We start from the raw sequence: 16,724 nt of genomic DNA on the forward strand, positions 1-16,724 counted from the left end.
ATAGACTCGAATCACCAGCAATTGACAACTTCTACATTAAAGATTGTGAAGAATGGACTTTAAATTTAGTTTCACCCCATCTAACCAGTTCCTATTAGTTTGTGGATACGTTACACCAGTTCTTGTTCCACATTAACTCCATTCATCCAAACAGCAGGTTAATGATAGAAGTAAACAGAAAAAGGAGTTGCTGATCTTGGACATGTTGGTTGAATGAGAGTCAAATGATCACTGGACTACTGTGTGTACAGAAAGCCAACCTATAGCTTATTTATCTAAATAAATGCTGTTCCCAATATCTGCAAAGAATAATTTTGACCTGATCATTTCGTATTTAGAATTCAGACAATTTTCTGTCACATGAACCTGAAATCTGGTTTAAAATATTTGAAGGCTGTGTTTAAAAGAACATATACAAGCAGTACCAAATTATGTCCCTTAGCAAAGAAAAAAATGTGTGAACCCATTCATTCCATAGAAAAATAGGCCCACAGCACTCCTTCCATTTTACTGAGCAACTCCAAGTAAGGTAGAATGTTTGCTTAGCAAAAATGACATTATACACTATGTGATCAAAATTATCCAGACACCCCAAAAACCACACGTTTTTCATATTAGGTGCAAAGTGCGGCCACCTACTGCTAGGTACTCCATATCAGCGACCTCAGTAGTCATTAGATATCGTGAGAGAGCAGAATGGGCCACTCCACGGAACTCACAGACTTCGAATGTGGTCAGGTGTTGAATGCCACTTGTCACACGTCTGTACGCGAGGTTTTCGCACTCTTAAACATCTCTAGGTCCACTGTTTCTGATGTGATAGTGAAGTGGAAACTTGAAGGGTCACGTACAGCTCAAAAACGTACAGGCGATCTCGTCTGTTGAATGACAGAGACTGCCGACAGTTGAAGAGGGTTGTAATGTGTAATAGGCAGACATCAGTCCAGACCATCACGCAGGAATTCGAAACTGCGTCAGGATCCACTGCAAGTACTCTCACAGTTATTAGGTGGGAGGTGAGAAAACTTGGATTTCATAGTCGAGCGTCTGCTCATAAGCCACCCATCATGTAAACATTGGACAACTGAACAGTGGAAAAATGTTGTGTGGAGTAACACATCACGCTACACAATGTGGCAATCCGAAGGCACGGAGTGAGTACGGCAAATGTCCGGTGAACGTAATCTGCCAGTGTGTGTAGTGCCAACAGTGAAATTCGGAAGCAGTGGTGTTATGGCATGGTCCTGTTTTTCATGTTGTTTAGCATGGCACTATCACAGCACAGGCATACATTGATGTTTTAAGCACCTTCTTCCTTCCCACTGTTGAAGAGCAATTTAGGGTTGGCGATTGCATCATCAGACATAATCGAGCTCCTGTTCATAATGCACGGCCTGTGGGAGAGTGGTTACACAACAATAACGTCCGTGTAATGGACTGACCTGCACAGAGTCCTGACCTGAATCCTATGGAATACCTCTGGGATGTTTTGGAACATTGACTTCGTGCCAGGCCTCACCGATCAACATCGATACCTCTCCCTTGGTGCAGCACTCCATGAAGAATGGGCTGCCATTCCCCAACGAACCTTCCAGCACCTGATTTAACGTGTGCCTGCGAGAGTGGAAGCTGTCTTCAAGGCTAAGGATGGGCCAACACCATATTGAATTCCAACATTACCGATTGTGGCACCACAAATTTGTAAGTCATTTTCAGCCAGGTACCGGATACTTTTGACCACACAGTGCAAAACTTTTGTAGCAAGCATCGAAAATTAAAGAAATGTTGCATTCAGTGAAAGACAACCTTGGTTTAAGAGTGTGTGGCATACATGTGCAATGCGTCTTATGAATGCACTGAAAGTAATAAAAATAAAACAATGCATGTGCTGTCAAATTACATAACACAAGTGCCACAGTGTGTTAAGAAAGGTTGTAAAGTCAGCCATAGCAGACCATAGCTTTGTGAGAGGGCGTAAGATCAGCTTTGAACATATGAAGGTCTTTGGCCATGTTTTGTCTTACTGGTACTTTACAGTAAAAGAAACTGCAAAAATTTGCATGTGGACAAGTATTTATAATAGATGCTGTCGGTAAGTTCTTGGTGCAACCTGTGGATGTGTGCTACAGATTGACCAGTAATGAAGAGCAAAAATTAAGCACTTTTTGTCAAATGATGGGGAAGAGGGGAGAGGTGGGCTGTATTCCTTCACTGCTGATTTCCGCAAATCGCAAACAGTGTAACCATATGCTTGAAATTGCCACATGATTTTTTTTTTGTACCTGTTCTTTACGTGGAACTTCTTCAAAAATTTCTTCTAGCTGATTCATAGAGACAAGAGTTTCGCTGCCCTCACCACTACCTAAAAAGACCCTATATTGTACAGTGCATTGAAATTTATTGTTTTGAGCTTTAATTCAATCTGTAGTGTTTTCATGATCTATTACAGTTTATTATTGTTCTCTTTAATAGTGGATTTATTACTGATTTCAGAGCTTCTTTGGATTTGGGCAGAGTGCTGAGATTGACATTGTTTTAGATGGCACAGAGAACCGTAAAATGGCAGATATCAAGTCGGAGGATGGGAAAAAAGAGAGACATTATCTTTTTTACGATGGAGAGACTGTATCTGGGAAGGTGAGTTACACGAGATATCAGCCAAATTTAATTAGAAACTAAATTTGGGTTGGATAGCATATGCAATTACACTTGATACTTAAATTAATGAAGGTTATTATACGACAAACTTTTATAGCCAGTGACGCCTTATTGAGGCAGAAGAGTTGAAGAGGAAGGAAGAGGGCTGAAGGAAAAGGACTGGAGGTTCAGGAAAAGGAATATATTTCAGGAAAGTCACCCAGAACCATGGGCCAGGGGAGACTTACTGGGCAGGATGAGAAGGAAAGACTGATTGTCGGGGAGTGCATTGGACGAGATTTGAAAACCTGAGAGCTTAAAGGTGGAAGACAGAGTAATACGCAAAACAGAGATTACAGATTAAACATTGTGCATGAGTTAATAAGAGGTGGGTGACCAGTGGTGTGCCCTGAAGGTGTTTCAGTGTTATCCTGGTCTGGAATGTATCAATCGGCTACTTCGACAAGGCCATGACTTCCTAAAATCATGGCCTGAGGTGTGATCCATTCTGTGTGGGATTTTGCGTGCCACACCCAGAACAGCTTTTTGTCACCCTCCCAATCTTCGTAATGTCCTTGTCAGACCGTATGTTCCTTCTGCACCCATCTCCTTACCAAATGGCTCCTACCCCTGTGACTGTCCCCGCTGCAAGAGTTGCCTTTGCCCTATGCACCCTCCTATCACTACCTATACCAGCTGGAAAAATATACACTATCAAAGGGAGAGTCACCTGTAAAATGACACATCATATACCAGGTGTTATTTAAACACTGTTCGGCCTTCTACACCGGGATGACTACCACCAAATTATCAATTAGGATGAATGGGCATAGGCATAGGGTATATACTGGAAACACGCAATATCGTGTTGCAGAGCAAGCTCTACAACATGACAGTCGTGACCTCTGTCCCTGTTTCACCCCACATACCATATGGATTTTTCCTCCAGCCACCAGTTTCTCAGAACTCCACAGATGGGAACTAGCACTGCAACGTGTCCTTGGCTCTCGCCACCCACCTGGCCTTAATTTACGTTAATTTCTTTCGTCTCAGCATTTCTTCACAGTAACTACTCCTTTCTTCACTCCATTTTAGTTTTCTACATCTTTTATTTTCTTGCGCATCTATTTTTCATCGGCCCCCCTCCCACCTCTGTTACATACAATGCGCTTAGCTTTTCACTCTTATTAACTCACGCATTATGTTTTAGCAGTAATCTCTGCCTTGAATATTACCCTGTCTTCCACCTTCAAGCTCTCAGGTTTTCAAATCTCATCAGATGCAGTCCCCAACAATCACTCTTTCCTTCTCATCCCGTACGGTAAGTCTCCCCTGACCCACGACTCTAGGTGACTTTCCCGAAATCTACCTATTTTCCTAGACCTTTCCAGTTCTTTACCTTCACCCCTCTTCCTTCCCCTTCAACCCTTCTGCCTAAAGAAAAAGCCACTGGCTCCAAAAGCTTGCCTCTTATAATATATATAAACGCACACTAGTTATGCTACCCATGTTTCTTCAGTAGAGACATTTGTATTAGAGGTGCTCTAGTTTGTTCCCACTGCCAGGATAAATTTCTGCTTAGAAATGATCAATATCGTTGCTAATTTTGCTCCATCTCGTAATGTCCCATTGTGTAAAAGATCTTAAACCCAATCATCCTTAAAATGGTTTAAACTTAATTTTGTCAACAGTGTTTCCATTTATCATAAATTGAGTGTTAATTTATTATTATTAATGCATATAACTTCATCATTACTCTACAACCAACCAAAAGATGAGTGGTAAAGAATACATAGTGTACTTGAATACTTTTCCATCTTTTCTGTTATATTTACGGATCGTATGTGAGTAGAAATGTTATTGACACCTCCCTACGTAAGCCTGAATTTCTCGAGTTTTACCATTGTGATCATTACAAGAGATGTATTGAAGGCAGTAATAGGTTTTTGGAACGGGTGTCCTAAAAATTTTGTGAGTGAAGCTTTTCCTTTTCCTGCTATACCTTATTGAGCATATCTGTGGTTTTGTCACAGTGACTGACTAACTGCACCTGTCTTCTTTGATTGTTCTCTCTTTTTTAGTAATCCAAGTTGGTAAAGTTCACAGACTGTTGAACAGTATTCAAGAACTGGCCAAACAAATCCTCTGCAAGTGACTTCTTACATGTGCAGGTTTTACTTCACTTAGCGTTCTTCCAGTAAATCTAACTCTGGGTTTTACGTTCCCCACAGAATTCAGCCATTTGTAGATCAATTTGGTGTAACAACAGAAGACAGTAAAAGGGAAGCTGAAATTTTAAATCTCATGTTAAAAAAATCATTCGCACAGTAGGATCATACAGATATACCACCGTTTGACAGTTTCACGTGGAGGACATAGAAATATTCATCCCTGGCATTAAGAAGCAACTGGAAAAGTTGAAAACAAATAAATCACCAGTTCCGATGGAATACCAGTTCGGTTTTGCAAAGAATATTCTTCGCCATTGGCACCTTACTTAGCTTGGAAGTATCGCAAATGTCTCACCCAGTGCAAAGTCCTGAGTGGCTGAAAAAACTGCAGCGTATCCATAAAGCCCTCTATTGTTTCAAAAAAAAAAAATTGTAACTTGAAAACTATTAGAGACATGGCCATCTTCTGAGACCATCATGACCCATCTGCCTGTCAGGAAATCTGTCATTCGGCACATCCAGTACATTCGAACTCTGACATTTGGGGTGCCATCATGTTTGATTATGGATGGCTGCAGCTCTTCAGTTGTGGTCACAGGAACTGTTAGAGTATTTCCAGCTAAACATTTCCCATTACAATTTGCTCTACAAAGAGAAGAGGGCCAGTTCTGGGCTATCATGGGTGTGCTCACGTGTTTTCAGAGCTCAAAATCGTAATGTTATGATGAGTCATATGTCCAGAAGTTGGAACATTGCCTCATCTGAAAAGGGTACTTTTTCAAGTAGACATTGTCATCATCTACGGAGGCCAGCATATGACACGCAAGTGCATATCGCAGAGGACAATCGTTCAGCTATAATGCTTGTACCATTTGCACTTTGTAATGCTAATGTGACACTACAGTTTCCATTTTATGGACAATTGATCTTGCTTCCTACAATTTGCATGGTGCACGGCAAATTGACTTCTGGGGGCTATCTTGAAATTCAGCTTGGTTTTTGTTACCACATGCATGAGACACAGGGATGTCACATTGATGAAAGTCGGACATTGCCTGTCACTTCAAAAATTTGGAACCAGCTCATTAAGCTTGTTTTTGCCAATGGTGCCCTCCCATACTGATATCGATAATTCTACAGTACCATTGTCACAGATATGGATTCTGTGAGGTGACAAATTGTACCTTCTTCTGATCTGTTACCATTCTGATGCATTCCAAGTGAAATCTGCGACAAAAAGCAAAAGAAAAAGTACTTGGAGAGCTGCTAAAGTTTCCAACAAATGATGATACCTTAGCAGTTTGCAAGTTAACACTGTCGTCCGGCGAAACCACAGTGGTGTCGTGCGCAAAAAAGCGGTCAACAGCCGGCGACACTACAGTGGTGTCGTGAGCTTAGTATCGCGCAGTGGCTGGCGACTGCACTTTAGTATCTTTTGCATTCTGTTGATGTTTTGTTTAGGTAACAATAAGTTTCACACGTCAACAAGTTTTTTGTTTTTGTAAGTACTTGTGCCCTTTCATCATGGCGGATGAAAGAGACAATAGGGCTGTTTATGACGAATGCGCGGACGTCTTGTCTGATGTTCCGGATGACTTGGCCGATTGGGAAAAAGACATTGGATCTCAAAAAAATGAAAGTGAAGCAGAATCATAGGAAGATATTGAAATCCGCCCAAGAAGAATTCGGCAAACACCAACTGTGGAGGAAGGGTCCCAGGCAGGTTCCATTTTCTTAGGTTTCTGGAAAGCATTTGACACAGTGTCTCATTGCAGACTGTTAATGAAGGTCCCAGCATAGGGACTATGTTCTGAGATATGTGAATGGCCCGAAGACTTTTCAGTTAATAGACCACAGTATGTCTGGATGGTGAATGTTCATCAGAGACAAAGGTATTTTCTTGAGTGTTCAGAGCAGTGTAATAGCATCACTCTTCTTCTCTATATACATAAATGGTCTGATGGATAGGGTGAGCAGCAATCTGCAACTGTTTGCTGATGATGCTGTAGTATGTGGGAAATGTCGTCATTGAGTGACTGTAGGAGAATTCGGGATAACTTGGCCAGAGTTTATCTTCAGTGTAATTATTGGCAGCTTGCTCTAAATGTAGGAAAATGCAAGCTGATGCACATGGCTAGGAAAAACTATCCTGTAATGTTTGAATAGTTTTAGTGGTGTGTTGCTTCACACAGTTGCATTGATTAAATATTTAGATGTAACATTGCAAAGTTACATGAAATGGAAATGAGCATGTGTCAGTTGTAAGAAAATGCTAGACTTCATTATATTGGGAGAATTCTAGGAAAGTGGAGCTGATCTGTAAAGGACATAGTGTATAGAACATGTTGGGGTGACCCATTCTTGGATGTTGGGGATTTGCACCAGGTGAGATTAAAGAAAGACATCAAAGCAGTTCAGAGGTGTGCTGCTAGATTTGTTATGGATAGGTACATAGGTTTGATTAATGTGCAAATATTATGGAAATGCTCTTGAACTGAAATGGGAATTCGTACAGGGAGGAACACGTGTGTGTGTGTGTGTGTGTGTGTGTGTGTGTGTGTGTGTGTGTGTGTGTGTGTGTGTGTTATGCTGTTGAAAGTTTAGAGAACCAGCATTTCTCACTGACTGCAGAAGAATCCTACTTCCATTAACAAACATCTCGAGAAGGAACGCGAAGGAAAGGTAAGAGAAATCAAGGCTCTTACTTTTTTTGCCTTGCTCCTTTTCAAGTGGAACATGAAACAGAATGACAATTATACCCTGTACTGAATGGTGTCTTGAGGAGTATACATGTAGATGTGGATCCTTTACCTTAAATCATCCCAGGTGGCTACTGTGGAATATATGCTGGTTTTACAGATGACAGTGACTGATTACTGATCACAAAGTCTAGTAATATTTGGTCTTTCTGTATATTTATACAAATTACATTACATTTCATTATGTGTAGGATCAGTGCATCATCACATCACATTAGATTTCATTATGTATAGGATCAGCTGCATCACACACGGATCATCAGTAATGTTTCCTTATAGTGTACACATCTATGTTATCTCCGAACAGTGTTGTAGAGCCACAGGCGTTGTCTGACAGGTCATTTGCACAGGTTGAGGCTTCTAAGACAGACTACCCAAAATATATTCTGAAGGAGCAAATGTCAAGGTTCAGTTTTTGTTGAGTCGTAGTGGACAGTGTGCCTAATTTCCTGACATTCACAAGTAATTTTTTACATTTGTAGTTGCCAAATTATGATACTGACCTCTTTTTATAAACTGTATAATTTTTCCTTTGGCATTGGAAAGAGCCTTCCAACGAGGCCTTCAACGTCTTAACTTGTGTGGAACTTTATAAAATAATATCAGGATAAGTGCGGAATGCCACCATCCTGCCACCAGGAGAAGAGGACCCACAAATATCTGCTCTGTTGCACCAAATGGAAGCAAAAAGTTAACTGAAGTACAGTTTGTATGTTTGTTGTTGTGACTGTCATATCAAATGCTTAAAATATTGACCTTGAGTGTTGATATACATCATAAAGTGATTCCAAGCAGACGATGCTGATTGTTGAATCTTATCTGGGCTTATTGCAGCACAGGCAAGTGTTGTACAGCATTTCATGTGTTGAAGCATCGTCGGTGTGGTCTTATAGAACGTGGGTATAAATTTTCCACACATGCAGGTCCAGAAGTGTGAAAAGTAGATGATTTTTTGTATCCTGAACAACAAATCCAACAATCTCCAAATGTTTTCATAGAAAAATCAGTAAATATTTGCATGGAATGGGTGGGATGCCTGTCAGGTTGGTACCACATAGATTGTCTTGTGTGTGTCAAGGCAACATATCTGTTTGGAACTATAGCTATTTGTGGCTGTTTAGAGTTCCATCAACAAAACAAGGATCATTGAAGGGATTCTTGGAAAGCCCACACCACGCATTGACAGACTGAGGCTGTTGTTTATCAAGTCCTTTCAGCCAAAGTATATATGGAAGTGACCAGTAGGGCTTTATTATGAAGAACAAGTTGTGCAACATTGGTGAATGATGCATCATCCATGAACAAAACGTTGCATAGAAACACAGCATCACTTCGCAGTTTTCATGGGTATAGTTTGGAGAATTGCCAGCAGGTGGCCTTTGCTGCGGCTGGGTGGCGACAGGGCAGAAGACACGCGATGAAGCAGTCTCTAAGCATTCACAAGCTCAATTCAACGCACAGAATTAAGACCCCAAATCATTCCCCTCCCTGGCCACACCATGGGAGGAACGTCAGGCTAAGGATGGCAGCGTATCTTATTCGCCCCGGTACCTTGTATGTACGAGAGCTGATGGGGAATCTTTCATGAAAATGAAGCCTCAGTTTTTTATTGAGCATTTAGAGGACAAGTTTGAGGAGGTGGAGGTATTGTCCAAAATGAGATCTGGGTCAATCTTGATCAAAACAGCATCCTCTGCCCACTCATGGACGTTACTCACTTGTGACAAGGTAGGGGATGTTTCTGTAACCATTACACCCATTAAGAGCTTAAATATATATGGTCCAGAATATCATATTTCAGAGGGACCTTTTTTTGCAGCCTGGTGATGAGCTGCGCGCCAATGTAGATTGGCGAGGTGTACATTTCATCCGGCATGTCCACCAGGGTCCGAGGGATAATCAGGTTGCCACCGGTGCCTTCATCTTGGCCCTCGAGGGTGACGCATTGCCCGAGGAGGTCAAGGTGATTGTCTACCGCTGTGATGTAAAGTCCTATCCCTCCCCCAATATTGTGCTTTAAGTGCTGGAAGTTCGGCCATATGTCTTCTTGCTGTACTTCCAGCATCACATGTCGAGATTGCGGACACCCATCACTTCCCAATACTCCATGTGCCCTGCTTCCCATCTGTGTCAACTACGGAGAGCACCATTTGCTTTGCTCACCTGACTGCAGGATTCTCCAGAAAGAAGGGAAAATCGTGGAGTACAAGACCCTGGACCAACTGACCTACACTGAGGCTAAGAGAGAATTTGAACGCCAGCATCATGTACGTATGAAATCCTCTTACGCCGCCGCTACAACAGTTCTGGCACCATCAGCTCCGCCAACCCCAGTCACCTCTCAGAGCCGGGAGACTACTCCTGCCCCCTTGATGGTGGGGGGCATTTCCCTCCCTATTGCTCCTGCTTCTTTCTGGAGAATCCTGCAGTCAGGCGAGCAAAGCAAATGGTGCTCTCTGTAGTTGACACAGATGGGGAGCAGGGCACATGGAGTATTGGGAAGTGATGGACGTCTGCAATCTCGACATGTGATGCTGGAAGTACAGCGAGAAGACATATGGCCGAACTTCCAGCACTTAAAGCACCTACTTCGGGAGCAACAGCCCCACCTCTCCCCCCACAACCATCGGGGATATCAGTCCACACTTCTGCACTGGAGAAGCATAAGTCTTTTTAGGCTCCTCTCGCTAGGAAGGGGTCCCTTCGGTCACTCCTTTCCCATGTTTCTGCTAGTGGGAAAGACGACACCCACCAGTGGCTGAAGAACCCAAAAGCAGCTGGTCCTAGGGCTTCATGCTCATCCTCAGTCCCGGAGACTGAATCAGTGAAGTCCTCCCAGCTGCAGAAACCCAAGGAGCAGCGAGAGAAACCCAAAAAGCAGTCCCCTAAGACCAAGGAAATTGCGGTGGCACTCACACTACTGCTACCTGCAAGCTCTTCATCTGAGGATGGAGTGGAGATTCTGGTGTCCGCTGAGGACCTAGATCTTGCCAGATCCTCAGACACAATGGATATAGACTGCTCAGGCAATAAGTTGGTGGCAGCAGGTGACTCTGAGGCGTAAACTGCCTCATTGAATATCCATGCCTTCCCAGTCCCACGATGACATCATCCGCCAGTGGAACTGCGGCAGTTTTTTCCACCGCCTGGCTGAGGTACGGCACCTGTTAAGCTTTACACCTGCTATCTGCATTGCCCCCCAGGAAACCTGGTTCCTGGCAATGCGGACCCCTTCCTTCTGCAGCTATAAGGGATATTACAGGAACCGTAGTGACTATTGTCTAGTGTCAGGTGGAGTTTGCGTTTATGTCCTAAACTCAGTCTGTAGTGACACTGTGCCCCTTCAAACCTCCCTTGAAGCTGTGGCTGTGAGAATAAGGACGACGCAGGAAATAACTGTCTGCAATGTATATCTTCCTCCAGCTGGTGCAGTACACCTGAATGTATTAACTGCACTGATTGGTCAACTCCCTAAACCTTTCCTACTTTTGGGAGATATTTTAATGCCCATAACCCCTTGTGGGGCGGCACCGTGCTTACTGGCCGAGGCAGAGACGTCGAAATTTTTCTGTCTCAGTTCGATCTCTGCCTCTTAAATACTGGGGCCGACACACAAATCAGTGTGGCTCATGGTAGTTACTCGGCCATTGATATATCAATTTGCAGCCCAGGACTTCTCTCATCTATCCACTGAAGAGCATGTGACAACCTGTGTAGTAGTGACCAGTTCCCCATCTTCCTGTCACTGCCCCGGCATCAGGCCCACGGTCGCCTGCCCAGATGGGCTTTAAACAAGGCGGACTGGGAAACTTTAACCTCTGCTGTCACCATTGAATCTCCCCCACACGGTAACATTGATGTGATGGTTGAGCAGGTGACTACAACAATTGTTTCTGTGGCATGAAACGTGTTCCCTCGCTCTTTAGGGTGCCCCTGGCGTAAGGCAGTCAGTTGGTGGTCACCGGAAGTCGCTGAAGCAATTAAGGAGCATCGGCGAGCTCTACAGTGGCATAAGCGGCACCCTGCCGTGGAGCACCTCGTAGCCTTTAAACAGCTCCATGCCCGCGTTCGCCAACTTATCAAACAACGGAAGCAGGAGTGTTGGGATAGATATGTTTCGACCATTGCATGCCATATGTCATGTTCCAAAGTCTGGGCAATGATCAAACATCTTTTCAGGTTCCACACTCAAACAGTTGTTCCCGATGTTAACATAAATGGCGTGTTATCTACTGATGCTAATGCGATTGCTGAGCACTTTGCTTGAGCCTCTACGTCAGAGAATTACCCTACAGCCTTTCGCACTCTCAAATGGCGGCTGGAAGGGAAAGTCCCCATTCACTACATGCAACAGTGAATCCTATAACACCCCATTTACAGAGTGGGAGTTCCTCTGTGCCCTTGCACATTGCCTGGACACAGCTCCTGTGCCTAATAGGATCCACAGCCAGATGATTAAAAATATCTCATCTGACTACAAGCGAAATATCCTCGTCATCTTCAACCGGATCTGGTGCGATGGCGCCTTTCCATCCCAGTGGCAGGAGAGCACCACCATTCCGGTGCTCAAACCTGGTAAAAACCCGCTTTATGTCTATAGCTATCAGCCCAGCAGCCTCACCAATGTTCTTTGTAAGCTGCTGGATTGTATGGTGTGTCGACGGTAGGGTTGGGTCCTAGAGTCACATGGCCTACTAGCTCCATGTCAGGGCAGCTTCTGCCAGGGTCACTCTACCACTGGTAATCTTGTGTCTGTCGAGTCTGCCACCCTCATAGCCTTTTCCAGATGCCAACGCGTGGTTGCCATCTTTTTTGACATACAAACCGACCTGCCAAAATCATATCCTTGCCACATTGTATGAGTGGGGTCTCCGGGGCCCCTCCCGATTTTTATCCAAAACTTCCCTTCGCTCCGTACTTTCCATGTCCAAGTTGGTGCCTATTCTAGTTCCATCCATATCCAGGAGAATGGAGTCTTGCAGGGCTCTGTATTGAGTGACTCTCTATTTTTAGTGGTCATTAAGTCTAGCAGCAGCTGTCAAGCCCCTCTGTCTCACATTCTCTGTATGCAGACGACTTCTGCATTTCGTACTGCTGCTCCAGTACTGGAGTTGCTGAGTGTCGCCTGCAGGAAGCCATCCACAAGGCACAGTCATGGGCTCTAGCCCCTGGCTTCCAGTTTTCCGCCATTAAGACGTGTGTCATGCATTTCTGTCAGCATCATAACATTCATCCAGAACCAGCACTTTAATACATTAATGACGATCCACTCACTGTAGTGGAGACACATCAATTCTTAGGTCTGGATTTTGATGCTCATTTGACTTGGCTTCCGCATCTACGTCACCTTAAATGGATGTGTTGGAAGCACCTCAATGCCCTCCACTGCCTGAGCAACACCTACTGGGGTGCATATTGCTCCACGCTGCTGCAGCTCTACAGAGCCCTTGTTCAATCCAGCCTTGACTATGGGAGTGTGATTTATGGTTCTGCAGCACCCTCAGCATTGCATTTGGTCGAAGCATTGCATTTGCTCGACCCGTTGCACCATTGCGGAGTTCGACTAGCGACAGGAGCTTTTAGGACGAGTCCAGTGACAAACGTACTGCTGGAGGCCTGAGTCCCTCCATTGAAGATCAGAGAAGCACAACTGCTCGCCAGTTACGTTGCACACATTCATAGCTCTCCTGAACATTGTAATTACCAACCATGGCAGTTCACCTCCCACATAGGTGGCTCAGTTCACGGCTAACGATTGCAGTTCGCGTGCGGTCGCTTCTGTCTGAACTGGAGTCCTTCCCTTCACCACCTAGCCTCGAGTTCCATTCACGTACACCTCCGTGGCGTAGCTGTAGGCTGAAGCTTCGCCTGGACCTTTCGCCTGGTCCTAAGTACTCCGTTAACCCTGTGACTTTCCGCTGTCACTTCCTCTCGATTCTTGAAGTGTTCTGGAGCTCTGAAGTGGCTTACACTGACGGCTTGATGGCTGATGGTAATGTTGGCTTCGCCTTTTCCACAGAGGCCATATTGAACAGCATTTCTTGCCCAATGGCTGCAGTGTATTCACTGCAGAGCTGGTGGCCATATCTCACTTCAGTATATCTGTTCATGCCATGAGGAATCGTTTCTTCTGTGTACTGACGCCTTGAGCAGCCTACAAGCTAACGACCAGTGCTACCCTCGCCATCCTTGGGTGGCTTCCATCCAGGAGTCCATCTGTGCCCTGGACTGGTCCCGTTGTTCAGTGGTGTTTGTGTGGACCCAGGACACGTCGGCATCCCAGGCAACGAACTTGCCGACAGGCTGGCCAAACAGGCTACACGGAAACCGCTTCTGGGGATGGGCATCTCTGAACCTGACCTGCGTTCTGACTTACGCTGCTCTGTTTTTCAGCTTTGGGAGGCAGACTGGCATAACAGTACGCACAACAAACTGTGTATCATTAAGGAGACTACGAATGTCTTCCATGCGGGCCATGCACAGGGAATCAGTTGTCCTCTGCCGGCTCCGCATTGGCCACGCTTGGGTGACCCACGGTTACCTCTTGTGCCGTGAAGACCCACCTCAGTGTCGATGCGGCGCCCGGTCGACAGTGGCCCATATTCTGGTGCATTGTCCCACTTTGACTGCCCAGCGACGAAATCTTGGGTTACCGGACTCGTTGCTGCTCATTTTATCTGACAATGCCTCATTGGCTGATTTAGTTTTACATTTTATTTGTGAGAGTGGATTTTATCATTTGATCTTTGTCCCTCTGTGTCCTCCACCCTTGGGCTTTTAGGGTGTAGGTTTTATGTATTGCAGAGTGGCTGGCTTTTCCTTTTTATTCTCGTGGGCAGCCACTGTAATCTGCTTTCTTGTTTTACTCTCATCTGTTTCTAGCGTCTCTCTGTTGTTTTCTTTTCCTCTCTGGTTCCTTTTAGTGTTCGTTGCCTTTCCTTCGTTCTTATGATTTTTTCCTTTCTTTCCGTTTTGTGTTGTATGTCTCATCTGTTTTATTCTCACACTTGTGGCATTGTTTTATTAGGAACAAGGGACTGATGACATTGTAATTTGGTCCCTTCTGCCCTCTTTTAAACCAACCACCCAACCTCACTGCCATATAATGACCAATGTTTGAATTTCCAAGACATGCACAAAGTGTCAGTCGTGCAAAGATTGTGGCTGAATGTAACTACTTAGCCTTTAGAACTGTATACATTTTTTCCTTCTAAATGTTCAATGTAGTTTTGATATTTTTTCCTATTGAAAGAGGTTTCCATAATTTCAGAACTAGTTACTGTTTTAAGTTAGCATAATTATAGTTGCCACGGCAAAGTTCCAAAAATTCGTTAACGACAATGGACATATTGTGTCTCTAGCCAGCCTCGGCTTTGGTTTTCTATGACAATCCATGTTTTGCTTGTGTGCTGGTTCAAAGCATTACTCTCATTTTTACAATAGTGTGTTATTAGTGATTACTCTCTGTGGAAGAGATTTTAGAAATTCTGTAAAGTGGTGATATCTGATATTGAAGAACTTCAAAATCACATCAGTTTTCCTTCAGTGGCTGACAGCAATGATGAACTCCTCCAGACAGTGGGTTATCTCAAGGAGGAAGATTTAGATGAAATAATCATGTTGATGAGCTAATTTTGAAATAGTTACTAGCAATAACATTTTGGAAGAACATATTTCTTTCTGAAGTCTTGGAGCGAATGCCTCTGTTGAACAAGTATATTGCAGTATTGTGGATTATGACATGAATACAGACTATAAAGAAGAGAGGCAAATCTTCAAATGAAGCATACCCATCTGTATGTACGTGCAAAGCATAGAAATGAACTGAAACCAGTGGAGCATACCAGATATTATTCTGTGGACTATTTACCATGTTTTGATCAGCAGTGATTGGCATCTAGAGGCAGAAACCTTGGGTGCTAAGCTAAAACACCAAATTCAAGGTCCAACTTTGAATAGCAAGAGGGCACAATAGCTTTCTGCAATTCTGGACAAAATAAATTTTGCGTGAAATACATTGTCACCAGCATAGTTTTACTTTTGTAAAGCTTTTTCTAATAAATTTTCGTAATCATTTTGCAAGCATATTATTTAAATGTTTCAGTCCATTAAAAGCAGATGTCACAATAATTTCAGAGATTGAAAGTACACAAAAAAAAAATCCAAAAACTATGAAAAATTATACCTGTAAGTCACAGTGTCCTCTTTAGTGGATGATCCATAACTTGAATAATCCAATTTTGGTGTATGCTATGTGAAGAAGTTTCTAAAAATAAGTTTGGCTTCAATACAAAATTACAAAATTTCCATCCTGGAAATGAAAAAGAATAACAGTAACTTGTTGACATTGGCGAGATAAGTCTATATTTTGATACATGTTGCCTTCTAACCTTCTTGTACATAGAAATTACATATAACCTTCTTGTACATAAGAATGACATACACCTTTTTCCAGTCACCTGGCATACTTTGTTCTAGTGATTGATGATCTATGGTGAGCTGTTCCTAGAAGAGGAGTTGGTTCTTCTGCATATTTGATATAAAATTTTGCCCTATCGGGACCAGTGGCCTTTTCACTATCAGTTCAGTTATTTCTATATTGGTCACTTTTTTTCATCTGTGTGATGGCAAAAGTAAGAAATGCATTGTCATCTTTTGTGAGGCAATTGCAGAAGACAGAATTTAGTATTTCAGGCTTCATTTTATCATCTTCCATTTGGATGGTGTCATGGTCAGTGGCCATTTAGACAGATGACTTCGTTTCAGCAATTGATACGTAGAAACTATGATTGTGCTGCTTTTGAATTCATTGAACGCTTCATACGTAGCTGTCTTACGCACTTTTCAATGTAGTTCAGCTGTTCTTCAGCAGCAGAGATTTCGTTTGAGTGTGCCATTCAGCTTTCTTTACTTTTGTAGTAACTTTCTAATATTGTTATCGAACTGTGGTGGGTTCTTCTCATCCCTCATCTTTTGTGACACAAACATATTGACCACAAGGCCTGCAGTATGTAGAAATTTGTCTGATTCCTTTTACATTTGTTGATTGTGATCAGTTCTCTCTGCATCTATGCACAGCGAGCACAGATCTTGACATTTTCTATTTTTAAATACAGATGTATATGTAGATATAGCATATTAAACTGGTAGAAAAAGT

At 43.3% G+C, this 16,724-nt stretch overlaps 1 protein-coding gene across 2 annotated transcripts in view; it reads left to right on the forward strand.

The window, feature by feature from the left end:
* Window positions 1–16,724, forward strand: part of LOC124722944 (vacuolar protein sorting-associated protein 26B-like) — a 68,874-nt gene that overhangs the window by 9,253 nt on the left and 42,897 nt on the right. For both annotated transcript variants that reach the window (XM_047248108.1, XM_047248107.1), the window contains one exon: window positions 2,494–2,637. In XM_047248108.1, the coding sequence (XP_047104064.1) occupies window positions 2,560–2,637 (78 nt within the window). In that variant the 5' untranslated portion in view covers window positions 2,494–2,559. The remainder of the gene's footprint in view (window positions 1–2,493; window positions 2,638–16,724) is intronic.

This window comes from Schistocerca piceifrons, chromosome X (genome assembly GCF_021461385.2).
Source record: "Schistocerca piceifrons isolate TAMUIC-IGC-003096 chromosome X, iqSchPice1.1, whole genome shotgun sequence".
NCBI classification, from domain to species: Eukaryota; Metazoa; Arthropoda; class Insecta; order Orthoptera; family Acrididae; genus Schistocerca; species Schistocerca piceifrons.